The sequence below is a fragment of the Culex quinquefasciatus genome, chromosome 1 (assembly GCF_015732765.1).
Source record: "Culex quinquefasciatus strain JHB chromosome 1, VPISU_Cqui_1.0_pri_paternal, whole genome shotgun sequence".
NCBI lineage: Eukaryota > Metazoa > Arthropoda > Insecta > Diptera > Culicidae > Culex > Culex quinquefasciatus.
Window position 1 is genome coordinate 17,269,859 of NC_051861.1, and position 27,514 is coordinate 17,297,372.

At 37.4% G+C, this 27,514-nt stretch overlaps 1 protein-coding gene across 4 annotated transcripts in view; it reads right to left on the reverse strand.

Annotated features, from left to right (window-relative positions):
• LOC6042423 overlaps positions 1-27,514 on the reverse strand; it is a 63,809-nt gene that overhangs the window by 12,130 nt on the left and 24,165 nt on the right. For all 4 annotated transcript variants that reach the window (XM_038248314.1, XM_038248313.1, XM_038248312.1 and 1 more), the window contains exons 3-4: positions 15,764-15,902; positions 4,751-5,145 (exon numbers count right to left, since the gene is read on the reverse strand). In XM_038248314.1, coding sequence (XP_038104242.1) covers positions 4,751-5,145; positions 15,764-15,902 — 534 coding nt within the window. The remainder of the gene's footprint in view (positions 1-4,750; positions 5,146-15,763; positions 15,903-27,514) is intronic.

Below are 27,514 nucleotides of genomic sequence, written 5' to 3' on the forward strand. Positions count from 1 at the left end.
AATTTACAAAACACGTGGAAGTTTTAGAATGGAAGAGGGAGCTTCAAGTTTTCAGGAGGGTTGAAATTTATGAATAAAGTGCCCATATCGTGTGTTGATGGCCCCTAAGGGGTGATCTGCAAACAACGTAACTTATTTTGTTGACTTTTGTGCTTTTTAAATAAAATTTGAGGAAATAATAAAACTGTTTGCCTGCGCAACATAACATATTTAATTGCGAACAACTAAACGATGCATACAACTTATTTAGGTAAGGGTTCGTCCAACAATAAAGTGACAAAAGTTTGTAAAAAAAAACAATCGAATCACGTGATTTTTATTGTTTAGTGAATTTTAATGTAATTTGGCCTACGTAAGGGTGTGGGATAAAAAAATCGTTGCGTTGTATTAGAATGAACCCTCACGTAAATCAGTTTATCATAAAGGGGCCATTCAGTTACCACGTGATTATTTTTAAGAAAGTTTTAGAATTTTTACCCCTGGTCTATCGGTCTATTTTGATTTGTTCAACAAGTTTCATAAAATACCTACTTTTATTCGAGTTGCATACAAACTTAAGTAACGGAATTTGTGAATGACCCATGTACAATTCTTCTGTAAATATGCTCGGAAACATTATGTAAAAAATATATAATATTTAGTATCCTTTTATTTTCAAAAACCAACTACGCATACACCTTTTTTGCCATGTGACTAATATGATTTAAAATTTCGTGACGTTGCAACGCAAACTTAAACCTGTTGAAACTTTGGATCTAGACAACCAATTTAGTCGCTCTAGGTTGCATTTGAAAGCTCTTTCCAAGTACAAAGAGCATCCAAAATATGAAAATGATTGAATGTTTAGTTTTCTGTTGGCATAAACAACTGTCCCTTTTTCGTGACGTTGCAACGCAATAAAATGGTAAACTTACACTAGTTCGAAAAAATACTTAACTTAAGATAAACTGCAAATCCATGACATTTCCGTTAAGTACATCTAAAAACCTACAAAATGCAATCAAAAGAATAATTTTTGGATTTTATTTCGCTGAAAACCAGGAGTTTTTAGAAAAATGTTTTAAATCGATGATTTTATCACGAATTGATGCAAAACTTAACCAACTTGTACAAAATGATATTCAAATGATCAATTAATAAAAACCATGATTTTTGAAGCTTCAAGTAGTCTAGAATCGAGGAAAAATATCCAAATAGCTCATACACGCTTTTCAAAAATTCATCCCAAGGTGTACATTGCCGAAGAATGTGTCAATAACATCTTATGAGAGGAAGCCAAAGAGTAAGACAATAACAATTCACGTTATGGCACATGGACAATCATTCGATCATTGCCCGCGGCTTTCATTCGATATTCCAAATTATAAAAAGCAGTCATAACCAAATCTATTTTTATTTTTGTTGTTGAATTTTACTTTAAAATTTTGACCAACTTTTCCATATTCCAATTTGTTATTATTTTTAATTCAACTAAATATGACCAAAACCATCAGAATTGCCAATTTTATCAAGAACATTTTGTTGGTCATGTAATGTAGTCTCATGACAAACAAAGTCGCCTTTTTGACAGTTTGACGTTTGCCTACATTTGTTTACAGAAACGTTAGCCCGCATACATTTTGCTTTGATTGCGAGTTTGAAGTGCGACTGTGTTTGCCACAGTCTTATAGCTCCTTTTGTAACTAAACTTATATAGAAAGTGAAAAATGTTAAAGTTTTTTTTAATTATTGGTATACCATCAAGTAAAAAAAAGAATTTGTACAAAAATTTTCTAAGTATGCATAACGAAATATTTCATTTTATTTCTTTTTATATTGCTAAAACTTGTTGCACTTTTGAACACTTTTTTCAAGTTCACTATTTTGGTTTTTCGCTCACTCTGATATTTTTGCCTGTTTTCTGTTAAATTTTATTTTTTTGTTATGTTGAACAAAATTTGTAAGCCGTCAGCCAATCTATAATATTTAATTATAACCAAGCAAATATTAAAACTAATCAAATTTTCAGTTTTTGTAAAGTACTCATTTTTTTGAATTCGCAATATGGGTATCAAACGATTCGAAATTGTGCATGCATTTTCACTGTTTTAGAGTTTTTTTTTTAAATAAAATACTGAAATATTCAAAAAATACCGAATTTTGTCGAAAATACTCAAATTTTTGTAATTCGCAATATATCAAACAATTAAAAATTTAGCATATAATTCAACTATTTTAGAGTTTTTTTTAAATAAAATACTGAAATATTCACAAAATACCGTGTTTTCTCGAAAATACAAAAAAAAAATTATAATTCGCAATATATCGAACAATCAAAAATTTAGCATGTAATTCAACTATTTTAGAGTTTTTTGAATGAAATACTGAAATTTTCACAAAATACCATATTTTCTCGAAAATGCTCAAATTTTCAAGAGTTTTTTGAATGAAATACTCATTTTTTTTTACAAAATACCGTATTCAAACAAAGTGTTTTTCATTCAAAAAATTTAAAACAGTTAAAATACATGCAAAATTTTGAATCGTTTGATAACCATATTTTGAATCATACAAATTTGAGTATTTTCGAAAAAATACCGTATTTTGTGAAAATTTTAGTATTTCATTTTAAAAAAAATCTACAGCAGTAAAAATACATGCAAAACTTCGAATCGTTTGATACTCATTTTGCGAATTATACAAATTTCAGTATTTTCGAGAAAATATGGTATTTTGTGAAAATTTTAGTATTTCATTCAAAAAACTCTAAAACAATGAAAATGCATGGAAATTTTTGAATCGTTTGATACCCATATCGCGAATAAAAAAAAAAGTAGGGTAGAGTAGTCATCAATGAGACACGGAGAACAATGATAAAATGGCTCTCACAAGTCGTAGTTTCAACCAATCAGGCTCATATTTGGGGGTGTGTCTACTGGATACACGTCTGCCATAATAGTGGCTTTGGTTATGGACGCTCCCTTGAAAAGTTATTCATAAATGTTTGATTCTGGGGTATAAAAGTAAATTATGGACAAAAATTACTTTTTCGCTCATAGGCTGCCATTAACACCAAAACTAATATTTCTTCAAATTTCTTTCGACGTTCCATAGGGATTGAGTTGGGCTACAATGTCCTTTCATTAGGTTTGACCAAAATTTAGAATATACCCAGAATCCAGAACTGTCTCATTGTTCCCCACTCATTTCAGCTCATGGGTAACAATGAGACACTTTGATTTTTCTTCATTAAACTTTTCAAAATCGTTGGAAATCTTTCAAAACATGTATTAAAAGTGATTTTTGGCATATTTAGTGAGTTTGAACTTCATTTAACCAAAAATACAAAGTTATTTGGTGTAAATATACGAATTTTACAAAATTTAAATACTTGTTAGTATAACTTTTGTTAATTAAAGTTTCATGTTGGCAAAATTGCTCTAAAATGTTCAAGGCAAGTCACCTGCAATGGAACAATACAAAAACATGATGTTTTACTAGAAAAGTATTGATTTTCGTAGAGTGTCTCATTGTTCCCCAGCTGTCTCATTGTTCCTGCCAAGTGCGTCTACAATGAGACAGTTGAATAACTCTGGCTGTAGATGTCGGATCGATCTCATATTTTGGTCAATGGTAGAACACATTAAAAGAAAGAAAATGCAACAAAAGGGCTCATTAAAACATGCTGATGAAAAAATGAGAAAAATCTTTGAAAGTTGAAAACCAAAAGTGTCTCATTGATGACTACCCTACCCTACTTTTAAAAAATACGGTGAATTGTGATTTTTTTTGTATTTATTCTTTGAAACGTACCATATCATCAAAAAAATATTTACTAAGAGGAAGCTTGAAAATTCAACATAATTTGGTTGGTTTTAGTCAATTTTAGAAATATCTTAGATATAAGTTATCGTCCGTTATCGACGATAAAATTATCACCGATAGAATTATCGGAATGACGATGACGATAGATTATCGTTATCGTTATCGAACCTCGATAATTTTATCATTAACAACCTTGCTAATAACAAGAAAACAATATCAAAATCAGATATTTACCATTGCAAAAACATATCTCACCAATACCAAATTTAGTTATTGGGAACCTTTTTTTTCATTTATCGGATTTTTTTGGTAATATTTTTGATAACAATTCCGAGTTATTTCACGAACAAATCTCTGTTATTATAACAGCTAATCTGGTTGTTTTAATAACAAGTTCTGACCTCCTGACAAAAACGGAACATGAACTTTTCCAGTTGTTTCCACCTGCTCGGGGTGCGGTACCAAGACTGCTGCCGTAAGTTGTGCTGATCAAGACAGGGATTCAAGAATAGTGAAGATTTAAGTGGCATGTGGCGAGACGATCGGAAATGAGATGTTTCAAAGATTCTTCGTACTTGGCACGATCATTCTGCTCATTAATTTCTCGACGCACATTTAGTGACGTGATGGAAGCAAGGGCGTCTATGCGAATTGTCCCTACACCCGCTACAAATCTCCGGCTTATGCACGTGGATGTACAGATAACGGAGTTGACAGATGATCGAATTGAGCGCTCAAGCTGCCTGCATACATATAGATTTTCGAACATTTACAAACAAATTTGCGTATGGACGTTGGTCATAGCGAAGCCCCCACGAAGTTTAAGCCAAATCCAAAATTACAAATCAAATCCATTTCCAATTTTCGTGAAAATTGCTCACATTTTTTTATCCTGTAGATGTCATGTCAAGAACGATAACTGTTTAAAATCTCTTTCATTACTCACCCGAAAGTCATCGAAGCTGCTCTTGTGCAGTCCTGCTCCGTTCCCGTAATAGGTTGGCGATTGGCCACCACCACCTGCGCTATGGCCACCGCTGCCACCACCTCCTCCTGCACCCACCAGTTCCGGCGAGTTGAGGCTCGAGCTGGACATCGACAGCCCGGAGAAGCAGAACGGGTTGGTGCTCGTGCTCAGCACCGACGGCGACGAGGCCGAGTTGGGGCCGCTGCCGGTGCTACTGAGCATCGAACTGCCGCTGTCCGGACCAGTTCCGGCGGGGCTGCCGTACTTGTGCTGGTGATGGTGTGAATGGTGACCGCCATTTCCTAGCAGGGACGATGTGGAGGTAGACTGCGACGATTGTGACGAACCCAGCAGCTCGGAAAAGGACACATTTTCTGAGGGAGAAGAAAGAAGAAATAAGAAATCCGTCAGTGGCCATCGTGAGAGTGTGTTTTTGAGGGATGATATGATATGTGGCTTATTTTTAGAGTCGGTGATTTTTTTTAACGAGAAAATTATCTTTCCATCATCTCTTGCAATGCTGTGCAGAGAGGTGGAAAAACGGTTATGCTTGTCGTTGTAATAAATGTCTCAATTTTTTTCGGCAAAACAAGTTTTCAAAGTATTAAGAAAACGAGACTTCTCCGTTCAGACTATCACAATTTTTTTTTTTTTGAAATTTGCTGCTACAGAAGAAAGTTTTCTTCAGCATCAAAAATCAATCCACCAAGTCTGAAAAGGTCTTCGCCCGATCTGGCCACACTCACACTCATCTTCGTCTCTTCGTGATGAAGTTTCGATGATGGCAGTAGTTGAGCTGGGGAGAGCTAAACTATGTCCGACATGACTATGCCCACAACACTTCCTCCTCGTCGGATCATGAGCACGTGTCTTCTCCGTCCGAGTTGTGTGTGTGTGTTTGGATGGACGGCCGACCAGACGCGTTATTAGTCGGAAGACACGATTACCCAGCCATGCGAGGACAGCCCAACAATTCTAAATCTGTTGCATGCAAGAAATCTTCCCCCGATGCACTGGAACTGAACCGAACCGAACCGAACCAGCTCAGGAGCACAAGAAGCATAGCTGTTTGGTCATTTACGGTTAGTTAGGCGCCGATTATGATGGTATTGAACATTTTTTAGCATTTTTTTTTTCTTGATAGTTTTCTTTTTGCTAGACATGAGTGTGGACTTTTTAAGGGGATACATACAAGTCAAAACGTTTCAAAAATCATCCTCCGTAGTTACTTTATAGTTGCTCTTTTTCATCCATTACATTTTTAGTAAAGCATCTGCTAGTATAAAGTACTGTGATCGGACACAGAGGGTTAATCTCGAGATTGAAAAATAATTATCGGAAAAAGTCACTTCAGAGCACGATTTTTTTTCGTTGTCTGATTTTTGAGTGTCGAATATTTGTATGACCCCTTAACTACTCTAAACCTATTTTAGAACGTTTTAAATTCAAGATGGCAGCCAAAATGGCGATGAAGAAAATATTGACAAATTGCCTTTGGTTATTTAATAAGCAATCAGCCACTCAAACTTGACTTAAATTGAGTCACAGAATTCGAATAGATTTTACATAAAAATAAGAAAATAAAAATATATTTAAAAAAAATCCAATTTCATTATCCGAAGTCCCAAACAAACCTTCGGATAATCGACTGTAAGTCCAGACTCGATTATCCAAAGGCCTTGGCAAAATTTCACTTCGGATAGTTCAAACTATATACCAGGCGATTTTATTTTTCGATTATCCGAAGTTCCTTTGAAACCTTCGGATAATCGATCTTCATATGACTGAAACTTTGCATAACCAAGGTTTCTCATGATCGAATCTCAAATATGTTTGCAAAATCAGCTCTTATTTGGATTGAAGGTTCCATGTGCATGATGAGGGTCGATTTAAAAAAGAATACAGCCCAGACTCGATAACCCGAAGCCTTTATTATCCGACGTTTCGATTATCTGAAGGATTGTACGGGACTTCGGGTAATCGAATCATGAAAAAGTTTTTTCGATTTTATTTTTAATTGCTAAATTAATCTAAATCTAAATAACTTTAGATCAGTGTTTAGGTCACTTGCGCGAGCTTCAAAAATAAATCAACGAAAATATTTTCTTTCCGTGGTTCGATTATCCGAGGTGAATTTTTTTGAGGCGTCTAGATAATCGAGTCTGAACTGTATCTGAAAATGTCCTTTTTGCCTTCCTCACTTTACTGAGGAAAGGCTATAAAATCCAAATAAAATCACTCGAAAAACGAACTTTTTAGTTAGACCTCCTAGACCTACCTTCATTTGTACACATCGACTCAGAATCACCAGCTGAGCAAATGTCTGTGTGTTTGGCTGTATTTAGACATGTGTACCAAATCAATGTCACTGGAATATCTCGTCACAGGCTCAGCCGATTTTGGCCGGAATGGTTTTAATCGATCCGTCTTAACGTCCCCTAAGTTGCTATTTAAATTCATGCAGTTTTATCATGTATTTAAAAAGTTATGTTAAAATAACGGTTTCATATTAAATTAAAATTATGGTAAAAAGGGTGTTTTTTCATGAAACCCTCACATTTTATATATTTTTAGAAAGCATATGAGCAGACCTTTTAGGTGGAGTATGAATTTTCAAGATCTGACATACGTATCTTAAATTACAAACAGTTTGTAATGATCTGAATTTACATAACCTCAAAGGTCCCGTCTGAAAAAGCCTTGTAGAGGGATGCCATTTTCCTGAAAGGCGGTGTCTGTATAATCTTGACAAAAAGTCTGTAGGAAGTCTGTTTTTTTTACTCGTCATTTATTTTTATTAGGACTTCTTAGGTGCTGCGATCACGTTAGGGGAGATCCATAAACCATGTGGACACTTTAGGCGATTGTAATCACTCTATAAATGAGAGGAAGGCACCAACCACCTAAAGGTGGATTAAGTAACATTTTTATTTTTAGTATTTATTCTAAGCAGCATCAACATATCGAGCCAAACATTTCATTTGGGCACAAAACCAAAACGTTTGGGATTATTACACCATTCCATTCATTAGTATAGTCCCTACAGGCCCTCCAAGAGTTAGTTTGATAGCAAAGAAAAACACAAAAGGGCACATAACAATGTTCACTCCAAACCCACAAAAAATGTTAAAGTGTGCCTTTTTCTTTTTCGTAAGTTTTTCGTAGCTGAGGAACTTTTTGTGTTATAAAGTGAACTTTTCATACATTCTTAACACTTTCTTTTGCACTTGTTCTAATAACAAGATTTTTTTAAATTATGTGTTTTATTGCGAAAATCAGCATAAATTAAGAGGCATTAAAGCAGAGTTGGGGATAATGATGTGTTTTATCGTATCATGAATATAAATACCATCAGTCAAGCTTATTTTTTAAATAGGAATTGAAACAAGTTGTCCACATTGCAAACGATTTTCTCGAATCACCGTTTTTAGTTTTGTGCCCCAATGAAATGTTTGGCTCGATATCTTGAATTCCTGTTAATGAACGCCTCTTATTTTTGAGTATGTTACGTAAAATTGTTCGACGAATCCGATTAAAATATTTTTAGGCATAGGCTCTTTGGTCCAGACACGATCAAAACGCCATTCTATGTTTACATACGAATTTTTCAAATGTAAGGTTGGATTTTTCAGTACTCAAATTAATAAAGGTAAAACCAGTTGAAATGTCGCGGAGTTATGATTTAAAAAAAAATAGTTTTTTTGCAAAAAAAAACGATGAAAATGGCATTTTTTTGGATCCCTCAAAACGGCATAGGTCCCCCTAATAGCCAAACAAAAAAAAATGCGGGTCTTATTATTTTGATCAAGGAACCCTAGAAAAAAATTAGACCGATCGGAGGAACTTTTTTTCGGTTTGAATTTTAAAAATCTAATGTATCACTTGATTTCAGTTAAGACTAAAATGTTTTCAATTCCAATCTGAGTGGAAATTGCTTTGTCATTTAAAAGTGAATCGTACGAAAATAAATTACGAAAAAGGGAAAGAAATCGTTCAAAAATTTCAAGATTTAGATCGTTGTAGATATCTTTTTTGTAGAGGTAACGCCTTAACTCAAGCCAAAACGGAAGCAGTCTTTGAGTGCTCGATTCTCTCTTATCGGAAAAGTGTAGAGAAAAAGTGCATAACTATATGCTAGAAATAATAACTAGCAAGGGGGTAGACCTGCAAAGGTGCACAACTCTGCTGGCCAGCGGGGGCAGCTGCTGCAACAGATACCTCACTAATGGATCTGTATGAAGAAATGAATGAAAAATAAAAGAAATATTGTTGTTCTTCTTTTTTTTCAAAACGAGCACAACAACAAAGATGACTGTGACCATATGAGCGTAAAGAAAGAGTAAATAAAGCTCAATGCTGATTTAGAGCCAATATCGGACTCAGCTAAATTATGTCATTCGTGTTGGGCACGCGTCAGCAGGTTCGAGCAGCGTGATCCGCGTGGAGCTTTAGTTTTGTGCCGAGAAATTTACGCGAAAAGTAATCAGGGCTATTGATGAAAGTTACAGTTGGACCATTTCACCTGCAAAAGTTTCATCTCACAACGTGTCCTTCCCTCTCAACTGTCTGGACGCTGAAAGTGAGACTTGTATTCTGCCATGTTTTACACAGACAGTCGCCATGTCATCATACATGGCAAGTTTTTCCTTCAGGCGAAGAAAAAGTCTCAAATTTTAAAACGCCTATCTAGGTCAAGATTATCGAAACCACGCGGTTCTCAAACCCTTCCGTTTGTCTCTAATTCCTACAATTCGCAACCAAAGTCTGCCAACAAGTGCTGCTGATGCAATTGGCAGTAACAATATTTCCTTCTCTCGCCCAGCCACCAATAAATAATGCGCCAAAATGGCGAAACGACATTAAGAATCGCTTGGAAAAACTCAATTTTTCCTTTCTTGGCAACATCATATTGGGAGTGTGGAAAGAAACTTGTATGCGTTGCCTGCAATAATTGGTCGTTTGAAGGATTCTGAGGATGGTGGGGTGAAACAACAAATCATTTAAATTGAGACAAGTGCCATCTTGAGTGCGTTAATTGCGGCCCGAATGCAATGCAATGATGGCAACCCAACAATGAAGCGGGGAGAAATGTGGAACCCTCGTTTAAGGATCGCATTTGGAATTATTGCTGGAGGAACTTTTGTGCTGTTAGTACGTACAATGATAATTTGAACACAAAACTGTATGATTTTTTTCAGAAAAAAAGTATTTAAAAAGCTTATAAATCAACATTTTAAATGTGCGTTATATTGAATATTTGGCCCTTTCTATATGGTAGTCTTGCTTCAAATTTTTCAAATTGAGCAATTCTCTACTGTCTACGAAATCATGGTAAGATTGCCTTTGGACTCCTAGGTTCGAGCATAAACTTGCAATAGAGACCACAAAAGACCCGGTCGTTAATGTTAATGATTTCTGATTTGTTAAGATTGCGACATTTTTGTTTTTTGAAAGTAAAAAGTAAAAACTAGCTCAACCAATCTTTTGAAGGCTTTCTGGAGAATGGAGTATGTTACATAATGCCTAGCACTTTTCTTGTCATTTATTAATATTTGTAATGCGTCATTACATTAAAATGCATTTAACCATCACAAATGTTGAAGCAGTAAGGCCTACTGCGTAAAGTTTGCCGCAGACAGGAAACGTTGTGCAGTGTTGAGCTCAAACATTCTTAGAATATCTTCGATTACTTAAAAGTTCATTAATCATTCTTTCCAATAAAGAATACTAGCTTTCCAGTTAGCCAACCGACAACAATTCTCTCCAGCTTTCAACTATAGTAAACACCTCTTTTACGCTTTTCACTAATCACTCTTCCGTACCCACATGTTGCTACAATTTTTCCTTTTCATGATTTCTTTTAATCCAAACGCACACAATTCCACTCTCCCTCCTTCCTCAAGTATTTTTTTAATTTTCGTGTTTTATTATTAGCCGTGTAATTAATTAATTAATCAGTACAATATACGCGATGCCTCCGTTTTTATTGCCGCCGGTTCGAGTTCGCCCTCCTCGACCATCATAAAGCACACCACAGAGCCCCCCTCGAGGGTCTTCAAAAGACCAAGGGGTCCGCGATGATGACGAGTAAGAGATCATATGTGTTGTATGTTGGCCGCAGGTGCGCGCGCACACGAGCCGGACCCTCATCGCTCGAGCCGGACACCTGGTCACTTCCGTCACGGTTTGGTGACTGCCCGTATCAACACGACCGCTTCTTGTTTATTTGAGTGGCCTCTTTTTCTCAAAGCTTTTCGTACAATTTCTTTCACCGGCAGTTTTCTACACCTTAATATTCCGGTTTTTTTGAAGAGGCACTTCCTCCTCTCAAAACAAGGGGTGCTCCCTTGCTTCATCCGAAAGAACTAGTTAGAGAGTAGCCGAACATACAGACATACGCGCTCCGGGGATCTGCTCCAGTGGGCGTCGCGTCGTGGTGGTTTATGAAGTGGCGGCCAACCATCCGGAACCGCCGTGCTCGCGAAAGATTTCCGAGGCCACGCGGCGGCGGGTGCAGGTTCAGGAAACCCATCTGACCATCTCTTCCAGTCGGTAATGAGGAGTTTGCAGAAGGAGGGGGGGGGGGGGGCAGAATGTTGATGACGGTTGAGTCTTAATGCGAGAAATGGTTCTAATTGGTACGGGCTGACCGTGATGAGCAAGGGGCTGAATTTTAAGGTAAAGTTCTCTGAGTAACTGTTTGGGGAAAAAACTGTTCTATAGAACCGTTTTGAAGAGAAACCTCCCATTCGACTTTTTTGATATTTTAAGCCGAAGATGGTTGGATGTTTATTAGGGTGTTTCAGCCAAACAAAAAAGTTCTCAGAATCAGGCAAACCGAGGTTCCCCTAGTAGAGGATACCCATAGGGACTCTCATGCCAAATATCAGCCCATTTGGTTGAGAATTGGCCTGTCCCCAGCGGTTCAAAGTTTACATGTAAATTACTATGGGATTTTTGTGCTTTTTGTTCAATCGTTCCTACAGGTCTGGGGACAACATGGATTCACTCGGAATAAAGACAGGTGTGTAGGAGATGGTCCAATGAACACATTCTAGAAGGAATTAGGCTTGTCCATTCTGTCCCCAAGGTGCGCATTGGATCGACGTCCGGTGTCTCCAGAATCATCGATTCACCCTTCAAATGTACGCATTGTCCTTAGTATGCTATGACGGCTAGGAGAAAATTACGACGCCCCATGTCAGACGGTGAACACGTGGCAGAGCATCTACTCGAGTTTTGGCTCAGAAAGATTCTTTAAAGTACTAAAATTGTAATTATTGTTGTTCCTGGAAGAATTTCAACTATTCTAAATAACGTAAAATGATGATTTTGTGTTAATAATGCAATCGATGCCTCTCCACGTGTTCACCGTCTCATATGGGGCGTCGTGGTTTCCACCTAGCCGTCATAGCATACTAAGGAAATGCGATGCTTTTGAAGGATGAATCGTTGGTTTTGGAGACACCGGACGTCGATCCAATGCGCACCTTGGGGACAGAATGGACAAGCCTAATTCCTTCTGGAATGTGTTCATTGGACCATCCCCTACACACCTGTCTTTATTCCGAGTGAATCCATGTTGTCCCCAGACCAGTAGGAACGATTGAACGAAAAGCACAAAAATCCCATAGTAATTTCCATGTAAACTTTAAACCGCTGGGGACAGGCCAATTCTCAACCAAATGGGCTGATATTTGGCATGAGAGTCCCTATGGGTATCCTCTACTAGGGGAACCTCGGTTTGCCTGATTCTGAGAACTTTTTTGTTTGGCTGAAACACCCTAATGTTTATGTTTCAACTTATGCAAAAAGCTCGAAGTTTTATTAAAAAAAAACGTTACTTAATCCACCTTTAGGTGGTTGGTACATTCCTCACATTCATAAAGTTAAAACATTTCACAGCCTCAAAAAAGTGTATAAATAACACTTATACTTATACAAAATATCTAAGATCCGTCCTAAAAAAAGTGTATTAAAACCACTTAAGTACGCATAACTTTTTATAGGGTTGTCTGATTTTCAATCTTTTGGACTCTTTGGAAAGACCTCTTACAACGTTTGAAAGGTCTTTTAAATACCTTTCTAAGAGTGTACGGCATGACGGGTTTTGTTACAAAAACTACCCCTTTTACAATCTTCCGAAGTTAAGCCAGAGTCGTGTTTTTAGCATAACTTTTGAAGTACTTTTCTAAAATTCATCATATTAACTGGGGTCTTGTGGGACCTCTAGACGGATCGAATGAGTATAAAATGGTACACATCGGTTCAGCCAGTCTGGAGAAAATCGTGTGCGGACTTACGTGAATTGATTCTGAGTCGATAGGTATACGTGAAGGTGGGTCTATGAAGTCGACTAAGGGTAATTCTCCGCCAACTCACACAGCGTTTGCCCCGACCCCCCTTCGATTTGCGTAAAACTTTGTCTTACGGGGTAACTTTTGTCCCTGATCACGAATTCGAGGTCCGTTTTTTGATATCTCGTGACGGAGGGGCGAACATGCGAGAAAAGAGGTGTTTTTCAATAATTTGCAGCCTGAAACGGTGATAAGATAGAAAATTGGTGTCAAAGGGACTTTTATGTAAAATTAGACGCCCGATTTGACGGCGTACTCAGGATTCCGAAAAAAACGTATTTTTCATCGAGAAAAACACTAAAAAAGTTTTAATAACTCTGCCATTTTCCGTTACTCGACTGTAAAAATTTTGGAACATATCATTTTGAGGGAAATTTAAGGTACTTTTCAAATTAAAATCGACCCGGAAGGGTTATTTTTTAATTTAGAACAAAATTTTTCATTTAAAAATTTCGTGTTTTTTTCTAACTTTGCAGGGTTATTTTTTAGAGTGTTATAATGTTCTACAAAGTTGTAGAGCAGACAATTACAAAAATCCATATGGGTCATTCCAGGTCAACTGAGTACACTTTTGGACTCGACCTTCACCGATTAGGACCAAACTTGGAGGGAACGTTCATCTATTGATAGTTAACAGAAATCCCAAGTTTGGTGCTGATTGGACCATCCCTCTATTTTTGGCACCGCCCTCTTTTTTGGCGATTTTCTATAAAACTTTTTTTTTCTTTTAATCATAACTTTGCAACTATTTGAGCAAAAGACTTTCTACAGGTTGCATTTTATGGAAAATTGTCCAAGGAATTTGATAAAAGTATAATTTTAACCCTTAAATGCCCACTAATATTATATTTTAACGTTTTAAGAATAAAAATTCAGTTTTGACCAATTGATTATATTTTTATTTTTTTTTTATTTTATCGCCATCGTGTTCCCCGGACAATTTTACATAATAATCAATATAGACTTCAAACTAAAATGAACTATTGGCGAGATACAGCGATTTTACTGAAAAAAGTTTGATTTTGCACTGCACTCTGTCCTATGAATTCAAATCCGAAATAAGTTTCTCACATATAAAAACCGAATTATGCGAGATTCATTCCTTTTTGTTGAAAAGTACATCATGAACTTCCGAGTGCTGCGCAAAATCAAACTTTTTTCAGTAAAATCGCTGTATCTCGTCAATAGTTCATTTTAGTTTGAAGTCTACATTGATTATTATGTAAAATTTTCCGGGGAACACGATGGTGATAAAATCAAACAAATAAAAATATAAGCAATTGGTCAAAACTGAATTTTTATTCTTAAAACGATAAAATACAATATTAGTGGGCATTTAAGGGATAAAATTTTATTTTTATCGAATTCCTTGGACAATTTTCTATAAAATGCAACCTGTAGAAAGTCTTTCGCTCAAATAGTTGCAAAGTTATGACTAATATAAAAAAAAATCTCCAAAAAAGAGGGCGGTGCCAAAAATAGAGGGATGGTCCAATCAGCACCAAACTTGGGATTTCTGTTAACTATCGATAGATAAACGTTCCCTCCATGTTTGGTCCAAATCGGTGAAGGTCGAGTCCAAAAGTGTACTCAGTTGACCTGGAATGACCCATATATGAACATTACGGGTTTGCTTATAAAAATCACGAGTTATCGCGATTTTATGAAAAAATAATTTGAAAAAGTTACTTTTGCGTTTCTCTTTGTTTTGTCGTCCATGTCTATCACGGGTGACGATGAACGGGCATGATCGACGACGACCAACTTTTTCCAAACTTTTTTTCGTAAAATCACGATAACTCGTGATGTTTACAAGCAAACCCCTAATGTTTATAAATCCAAATTTTTGTAATTGTCTGCTCTACAACTTTGTAGAACATTATTAAACTTTAAAAAATAACCCTGCAAAGTAAGAAAAAACACGAAAACTTAAAATGAAAAATTTTTTTCTAAATGAAAAAATGACCCTTCCAGGTCGATGTAGATTCGAAAAGTACATTAAATTTCCCTTAAAATGACATGTTCCAAAAGTTATTACAGTCAAGTAACGGAAAATAGCAAAGTTTTTAAAACTTTTTTTGTGTTTTTCTCGATGAAAAATACGTATTTTCGGAATTCTGAGTACGCCATCAAATCAGGCGTCTAATTTTACATAAAAGTCACATAAACGAAAGGGGTCGTACCGCCCTTCCGTCACGAGATATCAAAAAACGGTCCTCGGATTCGTGATCAGGGACAAAAGTTACCCCTTAGGACAAAGTTTCACGCAAATCGAAGAGGGGTCGGAGCATCTTTTCCCGATTTCGTGTGAGTTGGTAGAGAATTACCCATAAAGAAGTTCATTTTTCGAGTGATTTTATAGCCTTTCCTTATTGAGGTGAGAAAGGCAAAAAATAAAGAGAGCTGTTACAGAACATAATACAAAAAGGGACAAAATCTACCAACTCTCCAAGAGTTGTCAATAATGGCTTATTCAAAGCAGAAGACAATTCAAAAAAATTTAAACTCTCATTAATCACAGTTAAAAAAGAGATAATTTGATAATCGAAACTTCGAACAATCGAGGCTTTATATAACAGCTAGCTTTGAGATTTTGAAAGATATTTTTTTAAACACATTTAAAAACATCACTTACCCTCGATCGGCGACGGCAGCACCCGGTTGATGATTTCATTGTGCTCCAGCAGCAGTGAGTTGATCGAGTGCTTCTGCAGAATGTCCGGCCCGGTCAGGGATCGTGCAATGTCTGGACTCGGCCAATCCTTGAAGCTGGTCTAGAGGTGCGAGTGAAAATAGAGAAGGATATGGTTTTTAGTAACAATGATACTGTGTGGCGTTTGACGGATAATTATCACAGACAAATAGATTGAGGTTGGACCTTTATTTTTTTTTAATTGTCTCTGGCCTGGCATAAATTCTCACGCAAGGGTTTGATTGCAGCTCTGCAGAAACCCCCTAACTAGAAAAAGGATGCAGCCCCGCCGGCCCAGGATGTGGCTCATCGCTGCGGCTTCTAACGGAAAATCACGCGGAAACCGGAGGCCGCCCATTGACGGTGGCCAAACAATGGCCAACCTACCACAGCAAGGCGGCACATTATCTTTCCCTCAATCAAGCGCCGTGCAAAAGGTGCTTATGACGTGTGGATGCGTTAAGTGGGGGAGTTTTCCACGTGGAAAAGCCCTGCTACTTTGGCTCGAGGCAACCCACCTTAACCAGGATGAAGAAAAAAAACGGATGCTGAGCCGAGCTGCTGACGGCTAGTCAGAGAGAAAGAAAAAAAGACAGTGGCTTTTATTAAACCTGTGAAACAATTGCAATCTGTAACATTTAACTATGCAGTGAAAAAAGCCGGTTCCCACCCTGAGGGGTAGGCTTTGGCGCTATTTCACAGTTCATTAAATTTTCAACTTCCTTCGTCACGAGTTTTGTAAGAACAGGATGCGCACACCGAGCGCATCGCACGGCTGCTGCTGAAATTGTGGAACAAAAAGATGCTCATTCACAATTTGTTTTTAATTGGCAGCAATCACCATCTAGATGGTTAGGAAAAGGGGTTTTCATTATGTGTAGCAAACAAAATAAAAAAAAACAGCTTTTTGGCTGTGGTGGCACAATAAAAGAAGAAACCTCCCAATGTTTATACATATTTGAAAAGATAATTGATTTTCCTAAATAGAAATGATAAAAACAAAAAAAAAGGAAAAATGTTGTACCTGTGCACAGCAAAAAAAAAGTGTAAATTTGGAAGGTGTATTTTTAGAAGGTTGAATATTACCTCTTTTATGATGTAATTTTACCTCAATTGAGACTGAAAATGCGACCAAAATTTATTTAACCCCTACATATAAATCGTCAAAAAATTCAGAGGTTGGTGTCAGTACACACTTAATTTTATTTAAAATCAGTTTTCAGGGCATTAAAATATACATTTTCATCTATTATCAAAACAAATTTGAAGACATTTGGTTGTATCATTTCCGAGATATAGCTATATGAAGTTAGCAGTTTCAAAAAAACGGTATCTCAACACTGCCTTGACCAAATCGTCTCAAAATTTTGGCGAAGACTCGTTCAAACGGTCCTGTGTGCATGACGAAGGCCGATTTTATCAACATAAATGTGTCAAACTTTCAAGTGCAAATCGTCATTCTTATGTAAAATTGTCTGATCTTTACGATAAAAATATTTTCAGATTTTTAAAATCTGACCTAACATTTGAAAACGGCCAAAAATGCTTTTATAGCGGAATTGGGGCTAAATGTACCCTAGATGATTTTTGCGGTGCAAGTGGTTATTTTTACTGTATTCCTGGGACATTTTCACATAAGTTAAGTGCATTTTGGAAGGCCGCATAAAGCCTCCGCTCTAAATACAGACCGATTTTCAAGAAAAAAATGTTAAAAAATGGGGAATTGGGGCAAAATGGACCCTTTGCCGTTTCGTGCGGTGGATGAAACCATCACCAATCGATTCCCCGGATTTTTTACATTAGAAACAGTATTATTCATACCAGGGAACCAGCCGCGTTCAATTAAGTCCGATTTTTGGTTCCATTTCGCCCACTGTGCAATTTTAAAAAAAAAAGATAAAAATATTTTTGTGTTTTACATTAAAAAAAAATCGTCAGCTTTTGATTTTTGTATTTTTCTAATAAGCAAAGTTTTGAAATCGGGCATCGTCATGCACACGGGATAGGTCTTGAGAGTCTACACCCTGAATTTCAGCCAATTTGGTGCATTCCATCTCGAGATATCGTGGCACCCGTACAGTCATCCCACATATTCGGAACACCCACAAATTCGGAACACTTTTATGATAATTTGTGAATAACATGCCAAAAGTAGCTTTTCTGTCGATCTTACTATTTTTAGAACCTTCATTTGGACATTATCTTGCTATTTCACTAGTAAAAGTAGTACTTTTTGAACAAAAACTTCATTCCAAGACTATTTTGCCCAGAGCAGCAAAACACTGCCTCCAAATGGCCTGTTTAATAATTGTGGAATGTTATTGTGCCTCCCACAATTGTGGAACACCTGAATTTAACTGATATTTTCACAAAAAAAAGTTATCAAACCATATATAAAACATCACTTAGCTTGAGTTTCATTGGTTTCAGTGTGTGAAGTCATTATTTAGTTATAAATATGTACCCCTGGAGAGATCCAAAGTTTGTTTACATTCTTAAGAAAAAAGTGTTCCGAATTTGTGGATTTCAAGGGTCAAAGTAATTCTTAAAAAACTTCATGAAAAAGTAAAAATTTGCAGATGTTCGATACAGCATTCGAAAGATCGCAAGAAAAGCTTCCAAATGAAGGTAAAAGCGAATCATTAAATTCAATTATCGATTTGCTATGATTTTTTGAACATTGGCCGATCTGGAAACAGTTCCGAATATGTGGGATGACTGTAAATCAACACGGTGTTTCGAGAAAACCGCTCAGAAAGTTTGACAGTCCGCTTTGCGCACGGCAAAATGTTGAGCTTAAAATCGTCTGTAACTCAGTTTTATCATGTAATATGTTCATGAAACTTTCAGGAGTGATTGGAAATTATCTTTTTAGTGTTTTAATAAATTTTCTGTAATATGAAATTTTGTGATTTTCTACATGTATGTAACCCCTTAAAATTTATTAAATCCACTCAAAAGATGATTTACAATCACTCCTGAAAGTTTTATGAAGATATTTCATGTGGGTCATTCCAGGTCAACTGAGTACACTTTTGGACTCGACCTTCACCGATTAGGATTAAACTTGGAGGGAACGTTCATCAATTGATAGTTAACAGAAATCCCAAGTTTGGTGCTGATTGGACCATCCCTTTATTTTTGGCACCGCCCCTTTTTTTGACGATTTTCTAAAAAACGTTTTTTTAATCATAACTTTGCAACTATTTGAGCAAAAGACTTTCTACAGATTGCATTTTAGAGAAAATTGTCCAAGAAATTCGATAAAAATAAAATTTCATTCCTGGGCATACTAATATTATATTTTAACGTTTTAAGTAATAAAATTCAGTTTTGACCGATTGCTTATATTTTTATTTGTTTTAATTTATCACCATCGCGTTCCCCGGACAGTTTTACATAATAATCAATGTAGACCTCAATTTAAAATGAACTATTGGCGAGATAAAGCGATTTTACTGAAAAAAATTGATTACATTTTGGAGGATGTCATCCAAAACAGTTTTGTTTTTACACAGATATTGGAGACTAGATCAAAACGTTAAAAAGGCAATGAACCCTACCCTTGTATTGCATCAGTTGGAACCAAAAAAATCCTAAACAAAACGCATGCCGGGTTTACCTGTTGAATGTGTTGTTGAAAAACCCCGGACATAATCCTTGCAGAACAGTCTTCTCCCAAAACATATCCAGAAATAGAGGAAACCGAGAGATTTTCTCCATTTATTTTTTCCTCTTTTTCACGCTTCCTGAAACCGTAAGTTTGCAAACAAGTACCATCAAGCCAAAAGCAATTGGAGTTTTTATATGTGTGTGCATGTGTGCTAGTACTTCACAAAGATATGGGGGAGGGGGGGGGGGGATAGAAGGAAAAGCTGTACTTCGTGTTTGCTCTCTTTTTTCACGTTTGTTCATGTCCCCTTGGAAGTTCTGCAATGGCCATTTCTGGGACACACACACACACACTTTTTCACGAGCACCAGGACGGTGACCGTGGCGCCACCCATGGTCTGACCGTGGAACTAGATGGTAAAGGATTTCCCCATTAATGTGCTCTTGGCATGAGGATTATTCGAGTGAGCATTAAGTGAACACGTGTGCTATTCTAGGGCAATCAAATTATGGGAGATTTAAAGTAACTGAAATAAGCGTGTTTTTTTCAACGTTTTTGACAAAGCAAAAATAAAACTTTACTAAAAAAATATTTTTGAAATTAAGTAACTCAAAGACATTGGAAAATCCTCAAAGGACACTTTCTGCGCCCTCACAATATCTCACACAAAGCTCTATTTTCCCCGACTCACTAAAAGGACTAAATGGACCATCCGAGTCCATCGGAGCGCCTAGCGCACACATTTCCGCCGCTAAGGTCGGTTTGGGATTCCTCTCTAGCATGGCATGCCGGAATCGGCGGTGGTGGAATAGGATCTAATTCTCTTTTCCCCACAGTAGAAACACACCCACACACACACATACTCGCACAGTTCGATTAGATTATCAACATTAGAGGAATTTTTGGGCTGCCGAAACAAGCCGGCTTCGAACCATTCGAAGACCCTTTGGCAATGCCAAGCGCTACCGTAAACCCGGAAGGATTCTTGTGGGGTAACATTGCAAGAATCGGTTAATTTAGTGTTACTGAGGGAACAACACAATTCAAATGTTTAACCATTGTTCATATTTCAGAGCAAGTAGTTTTTATCGTTTGACAACATTGGACACAAAGTTGTTGAATTTTGTATTTACACAGCAAAAAATTGTGTAAAAATGGAAGCTTTAAAATAAAATGTTTAAAAAAAGAAGGTGTAATATTACATCTGTTTTAGATGAATTGCCACTAAAAAATTTGCCTAACACATTTTACTCTGAAAATGTGTTAATATTTCGATGGAAGGTGTAATTTTTCGACAATTTCGATAAAATATTGCATACAACAGCGTTTCGAACCAAACTTTCGATACCTTATTTGACAACTGTCAAACGCTTTGTTTTGTTTTGCTTTGAAAATGCAAGTTTGCAGTTGCTGCAGAAAATTTGGTGAGTTAAATCGGTGAATTTAAGTGCTTCGAGAATTTTTCTAGCCGGAACGGTCCAAATTGAGTATGCAAGTGACTACAAGTACTGGTACAAGCAGTCATTATCCTTTCCAATTGGAAAAGTTTCGACAAGGGAAGATTCGAGAAAAAACAGGGCACATTTCCCCCTGATCCTTTTCTGGATGGTGACAGAAAAGATCCCGACGGAAGTCACTGGAAATGGTCAAACTGTCCTAACCGTAGGATAAGTAATGGCGTTGAATGCCGAGCTCCCGTGGTGTAGTGGTACGGGTCTCGCTTTGTAAGCGGAAGGTCGATGGCGAGGCAAAAGGGGTAGGTGGCGGTCGAGAGGGGATATCGGCTGCTGCGGGAATTGACTTTGTCAAGTCCCAAGCCTCCCCAAAAACCCATCCCATCCAATCTCTCGGACGATCTGTTGGCGACTGAGTCTGAGCGTTGAAGAACTCTGTAACAATACGCAGAGAAGAGCTTCAAATGCTACTTTCGACTCGGTCACATGCTCTCAGGCAAAATTCGAGCTGAAGATTGGGCTATATGATCGGTAACGATCTCTAGATGGGTCAAAAATAAACGAGATTTCCTCAATCTCGCTCATCTCCACGTCCTCGGATCGGTCTCTCGTGCTCGTGTGGCATGGCATTTGGGGGATTGGTCTGGGGAATGAGAGGGGCAACTGCTCGAATAATTTGTCAAATACTGTCTCGCTCAAACAATAGCGCTACGGAAGACGATCGTTCGGCAGGCTGTGTATAGCAGCAAAACAGAAAACCTGAGAACAGATCATACTACAATAGATACGCAAGTGTCGCAGTGGTCCGTGTCTGTTCACAGTAAAAAAAAAAAAAAAAAAAAATGGCGTTGAATCATTTTAGTAATTTGATATTTATTCTCGCAGGAATTTCAAGCAGGATTTACCCACTTGTGTTGCATGCGCCCGGAAAACGTCGAAAAGAGCGCTCACTCCCGTCAAATTGATGTGCTTTAAGCTGGTCGATGACTGGAACTCCTTGGATCAAACCGTTCCGACAATCCCCAGCTTCCCGGTCCCGCAGCAACCGGAACTGCCACTTTCGGACGGTGGCGGCATCTCGAAACAAGAAAATCATCCGGATTAAATGAAACCTTACGAGAGCTTCAAAAAGGTGCTGGAGGTTAGTAGTCGAGTCGCGCAAGTGACAGCTTTAAAAATCAATGGTTAACACTCGTTTAACTAGTTTTTGTTTTTCTCCCCACGGAATTAGAAGAAGCTGCATCAATCATCCGGATCGAGGAGTCGTCCCGGGTAATTCAACAAAATCCACCCATCGTACCACGGAATCCCCCGTAACTCGCTTACCAGCATCATTTCCCGGCTAAGTGCGATTGAATTGATGTGGCTACGGTAGGTTATACGATTTTGCCAACAGTTTTGACAGGCTTCAACTAATATTAATATTTCTACCCCCAGGATCAAAGAAGCGCATCTTCGAAAAAAGCGGTGGAGCTTCACCTCCAGTTTAACCGGCCCGGAAGCAACTCGTCCAACTGCAATATTTGATCATCCGTTCCGGAGCTTGAGCCTGCACCAACGATAAGATTATGCTGAGGATCTTCAGCTCTAGCACCCAGCGACACATGATGACCAACACCGCATTTCAGGGTCATTTGCGCCTTCCACAACACCATGAGAGCGTTCGAGCAAGCTGGCTGCGCTGAACGCCCACAAAATAATCATAAAGTTTTAAAATAAAAAGGTTAAACCGAAATTATACACAGAAAAAAAAAACATGGTAATATTACATCTGGGAAGGGGTACATCTTTTATGTCAGAAAAAAGGTGTAATTTTACTTCTGGAAATGTGTAATTTTACCACTTTTCTGGTGTAATGTCACTTTTTCAGTCTAAATTGAGGTAAAATTACATCATAAAAGAGGTAATATTCAACCTTCCAAAATTACAGCTTCAAAATTTACTTTATTTTTTTTATGTGTACTGTGTTTACGTTTCGTCTAATTTAAATGAAAATTCGATATCTAGCCTCAAATTACACATTTTAAGATACAATTTTGCTTATTCCTTGGTAAATTTCATCATTTTCTTGGGGAAATTTTCATCTTATATGGGGTAAATTTCCATCATATATGAGGTAAATTTACACATTTTTAGAGGTAAAATTAAACATTTTTTCTGACATAAAAAATGTACCCCTTCCCAGATGTAATATTACCACGATTTTTTTTTCTGTGTAAGAAAAAATACAATATTCTCGATTCAGAGTTTTCAACCAATTTCAAAACACCATTAATTGTTGGAAAATTACCCCAAATAAAATCAACCACCTGGTTTCCGAGCATCGACATGAGACTCCGGAAAAGCAGTTCATTATCGTTGTGAGATTCCCATACCCACTTTGCACCCTTGCGGGGTTAATCCAAAGCGGCCAAAGGGTGGAGTGCGTGCTTGGAGCTAAATTTAGAATATTTGTAGAAATTCGAACGCGGTAGAAGCTTCCTTTACTTTAGGTTGGACATGCTGCCGTTTGGATCCTGTTTCGCAAGAACAAGGTCTCTAAAATTTAGAATCTGTCCATTAAAGAAAAAATGTTTTGATTTGACCCCTTTGTGGCATGGCTACAGGTGGATTAGTCCGACTAACAAATTTGGTCTTAAGTGCGCGAACTGCAGTGGTAACTACACAGCAAATTAATGGATCTGTGCCAAAAGGGCAACAACGACCATTTAAAAAATATAAATATATATAATGTGAGCAGGTTTCAAGCTTTTATCGATAATTTGTAGCTAGACAAACCTTCCGTAACAGTGCTCAATTACACAAAGTCTTTGCTGAACCGTATGAACTCAATGGTTGATTAAACTTGGACAGGTAATCATGACCTGCACAACCAGGATGTGCCGAAACTAGTCCTAGGTCAAAATAGTCCAAACTCATCACGTCATAGGGAGGAAATGCAAAAACATAAAAACAAATACATCAGGATGACGACTGGGTTGACATTTGGTTGGCTGGTTTGCCGGCTCAAAATAGTTACACACAGCGGAAAGTGGGGAGGGTTTCACAAATGCAAAAAAAAAAATGTGTAAGAGCACGACCAAGCCAGCAACAGTTTGCCGCAATGTCAGTTCAGGAGACACAGAGAATGTCAAATGAACATCCTTCTTTTGTCCTGACCGTCGTCCCACCGTGTCGCGGCCACCCCCAAACGCAGCACACAAACAAAACTATTCTCCCGAGGAAAACTAGTCATGATGTCACAAGAGTTGCCTCTTATACTGCTATTGTTTCCAATAAAGACGTTCTTGTGTGGATTTTTTCGCTTCAACCTTCATCAGAGACAAGAAAATGTGAATTCCGTACAAATTCAATTCATTTGAACTAAACATTTCAGTCTTTATCAAATTTCCCGGATCCAATTTGTGAAAAAGTACGTAATTTGTAGAAAGCCGTTTTTCAATTGATGCATTATGAAACAATATTTTAATGCTTTTTTTCTAAAGCAAACATGGCCGATTAATGGCCGCCAGTGAATTGCACCTTTCAAAGCTTCAAGTGCTCATAACTTTAGACAGGGTTGTCAGTTTTTGTACCTTTAAACGGATTCTAAAACTCAAATAAAAACACAACTTTAAAAATAGTTTCAGTGCAGGTTCTTCCCGCAATTGTGGCGATGGTTGGCGAAGCAGCAGCGCCAGGACGTCCGGTCTTTGTCAATTGACGAGTAAAGAAAAGCCATCACCACTGCTGGGCCGCGCAGCGGTCGTTGGCGGGAAATTGTTTTTGTGGAAGGGGGCGAGGTGAATGAGTATGACAAATATTTTAAACAGCTTTTTTTCTTTCTCTGTTGTCACAGCAAAACAAATAACTTGCACAAACTGCGCTAGGATAAGTTCTATTGTTGTGGTTATCAAGAAGCTCCCGGTGGAGTTTTGTTTTGTTTTGAAAGTTATTGGATTTTAACAAGGTTAGTTGTCTGATATTGCTCAATGAAGAAAAAAAGTGGCATAAAAAGAGTTACAATAATATTGGTTAAATTATTTTAAATGTTGTGAACTTGATTCAAATCCTTCTCATAGCAGCATTACTCGAAAGGCACGTCGGCTGAAATTTGAAAAAATAACTAATTAAGTCTGAGATTATTCAGGCTGCCAATCCGGATTTCCTTTATTATCTCATTGCGTGCAAGTATAAAGTAGAAAAAACACACATGGTATATTAATTCAACCCATAATATGAATGTAAAAGCGCATCGCTATTGCAGCTGCAACATGTGCAACATTCAATGTTTCCCACACACACACACACACACACATGAGATGAGAGGAAAAGCAACAGGATATGTGCTTCGCAGCATCACCAACCGGAAAAGCTTTTTCCTCCTATCGGACTCGTACACCACCGAGGAAAAGCGCTTTTCCTTCTCAAGTCGTTTGATGGTTTTGAAACGGCAGCTCTGTGTGTGTGTAACAGTGCAAACTTTCAACTCACACACCATCTGTTTGTGTGTGGGTGTGTGCAATTTTCGTGAGTGGGTTGAAGCTAGTTTTCCTCGAACAGCTGCTCCTTCTAAGGGACCACACATACTCATGTACAGATAGTTGGGAAAATATCTCTGTCCTCTCTCTGACACTGAACTGACACAGGTGGTAATCTCTGACAATAATTTTGCAACAGGTAAAATTACTGTGGAATCAACTAAACAATAATTGAAAATAGTTCTTTATTTTTAAGTTAATGCTTTTATGCGTTATTCATTAACAAATAAAGCTGAAAAAGTTTCCAAGAAGAAAAACAGCATCAACAGCCTTAATTCTATTCATCAGGTGGGTGGTTCAAGTTGATACCTTATACATTACACGATTCTAATAACGTCAACCGAATGAAGAGGTAACTAAATCGAGTAAAGCCTCCGCCCGTAGTTGTCGTGGCGAATGCACTCGTTTCATTGCATTCCAAATGGTGGTCATAGCACAAAACTATTCTCAGCGTTGTTCTTTGACTGAACCGTGCAAGGTAGCTACTTTGGGTTTATGAACCACCTAAACGACTGTAAGCACTGTTTAGCTAATTTTATATAAAAAACATTAATGATCAAAAGTTAATTTAGACGACCATGCAGTTGTTTCACCGATTCTGAGACATTAAAGATGGCGTTCAATATGGCGACTGGCTACGAAAACCAACACAAAAGCTTTTCTATATGAAACCGATTGCTCGGATTTAACTAATTTGAGGTCGCTGAACTCGAATATAACCCCTAGAACATTTCAAAGTATTCTGGGAATGTGCAATCCAAAATGGTGGGGTTTTCCATATAAATTCCCATACAAAATTGCTCATATCGCTCCTAAAGTTTTTTTGAAGTCTGATTGTGACCAGAAAATGGCTGTTCTGCAGCTCAAGCCACCCTGGTGTAGACAGGCGAAAATGATATTCAAGATCTATTAAAAATATCTGTTAGCTTTTTTCTCTGTATACAGGAAAAAATCCTAAGGTAAAATCGCATGCAAAAGCATGCACATCACCTTCGTGAGAAAAGTCGCTTGATATTAAACACTTCATGTACATTTTTTTACCCAAAATATGCAACCGACGGGATTCAAACCTAGCACTCACAGAGAGGACTGGCGCCTTAGCCCGCTCAGATAAAAGCCTATATAAACTTGATATTTCGGTCAAGTAATTTTCCCATACTGATGTGCTGCGTATTTCTAAGTGTAATTATACATAAAATAATTCAAAACTTATTTTACATCCAAGCCTTTTACATGTAGCTGGGTTACTACCACAGATTTAAAAAAAACAAAATTAAAAAAAAAAACGTTACTTAATCCACCCTTAGGTAGTTGGCGCCTTCCTCACATTTAAAGGGTGCTATCCAAAATGCAAAAAGTGCGTAAATAACACTTAACGCGTTGGAAAGGTCTTTTAAATACCTTTCTGAAAATGTATAGCATGACGGGTTTTCTTACAAAAACCACCCTTTTAGCGATTTTAGCATAACTTTTGAAGTACTTAACTAAACTGCATAATTTATGGGACCTCAAGACGGATCGAATGACGCCAAAACGGACAAAATCGGTTCAGCCAATGTCGAGATAATCGAGTGACAATTTTTTGATCAACATCCCACCACACACAGACATTTGCTCAGGAGGTCTAATTGAGAAGTTCATTTTTCGAGTGATTTTATAGCCTTTCCTCAGTAACGTGAGGAAGGCAAAAAGTTTGTTCAGTCCAAACTCTATTATCCGGAGGCCTTGGAAAAAAAGTCACTTTGGATAATCAAATCTTCCTATAGAGCAATTCCAGCTCAAATCAGGAATTTTTCTGGTACTTTTGTACCCGACCCTCTCCGATTTCAATGAAACTTTGTAGACATGTTATCCTAGTCCTATATGAGCCATTTTTGTGTATGGAGCCAATAGTACTCGAAAATAACATTTGAGGAGGGCGTAAGGTATTTAAATATTTTTGTATTTAGCAATTTAAAAATTACTGTATCTCGAAGCCGTTGCGTCGTATCAAAAAGAGGTCAAAGACAAACTTGTAGGAAATTGGACGGGCTTTCTGAAAAAATACACTGAAACAAAAATACACGCCACATCAATGAGATTTTTTGATTTATAAGTCTAAAACTTA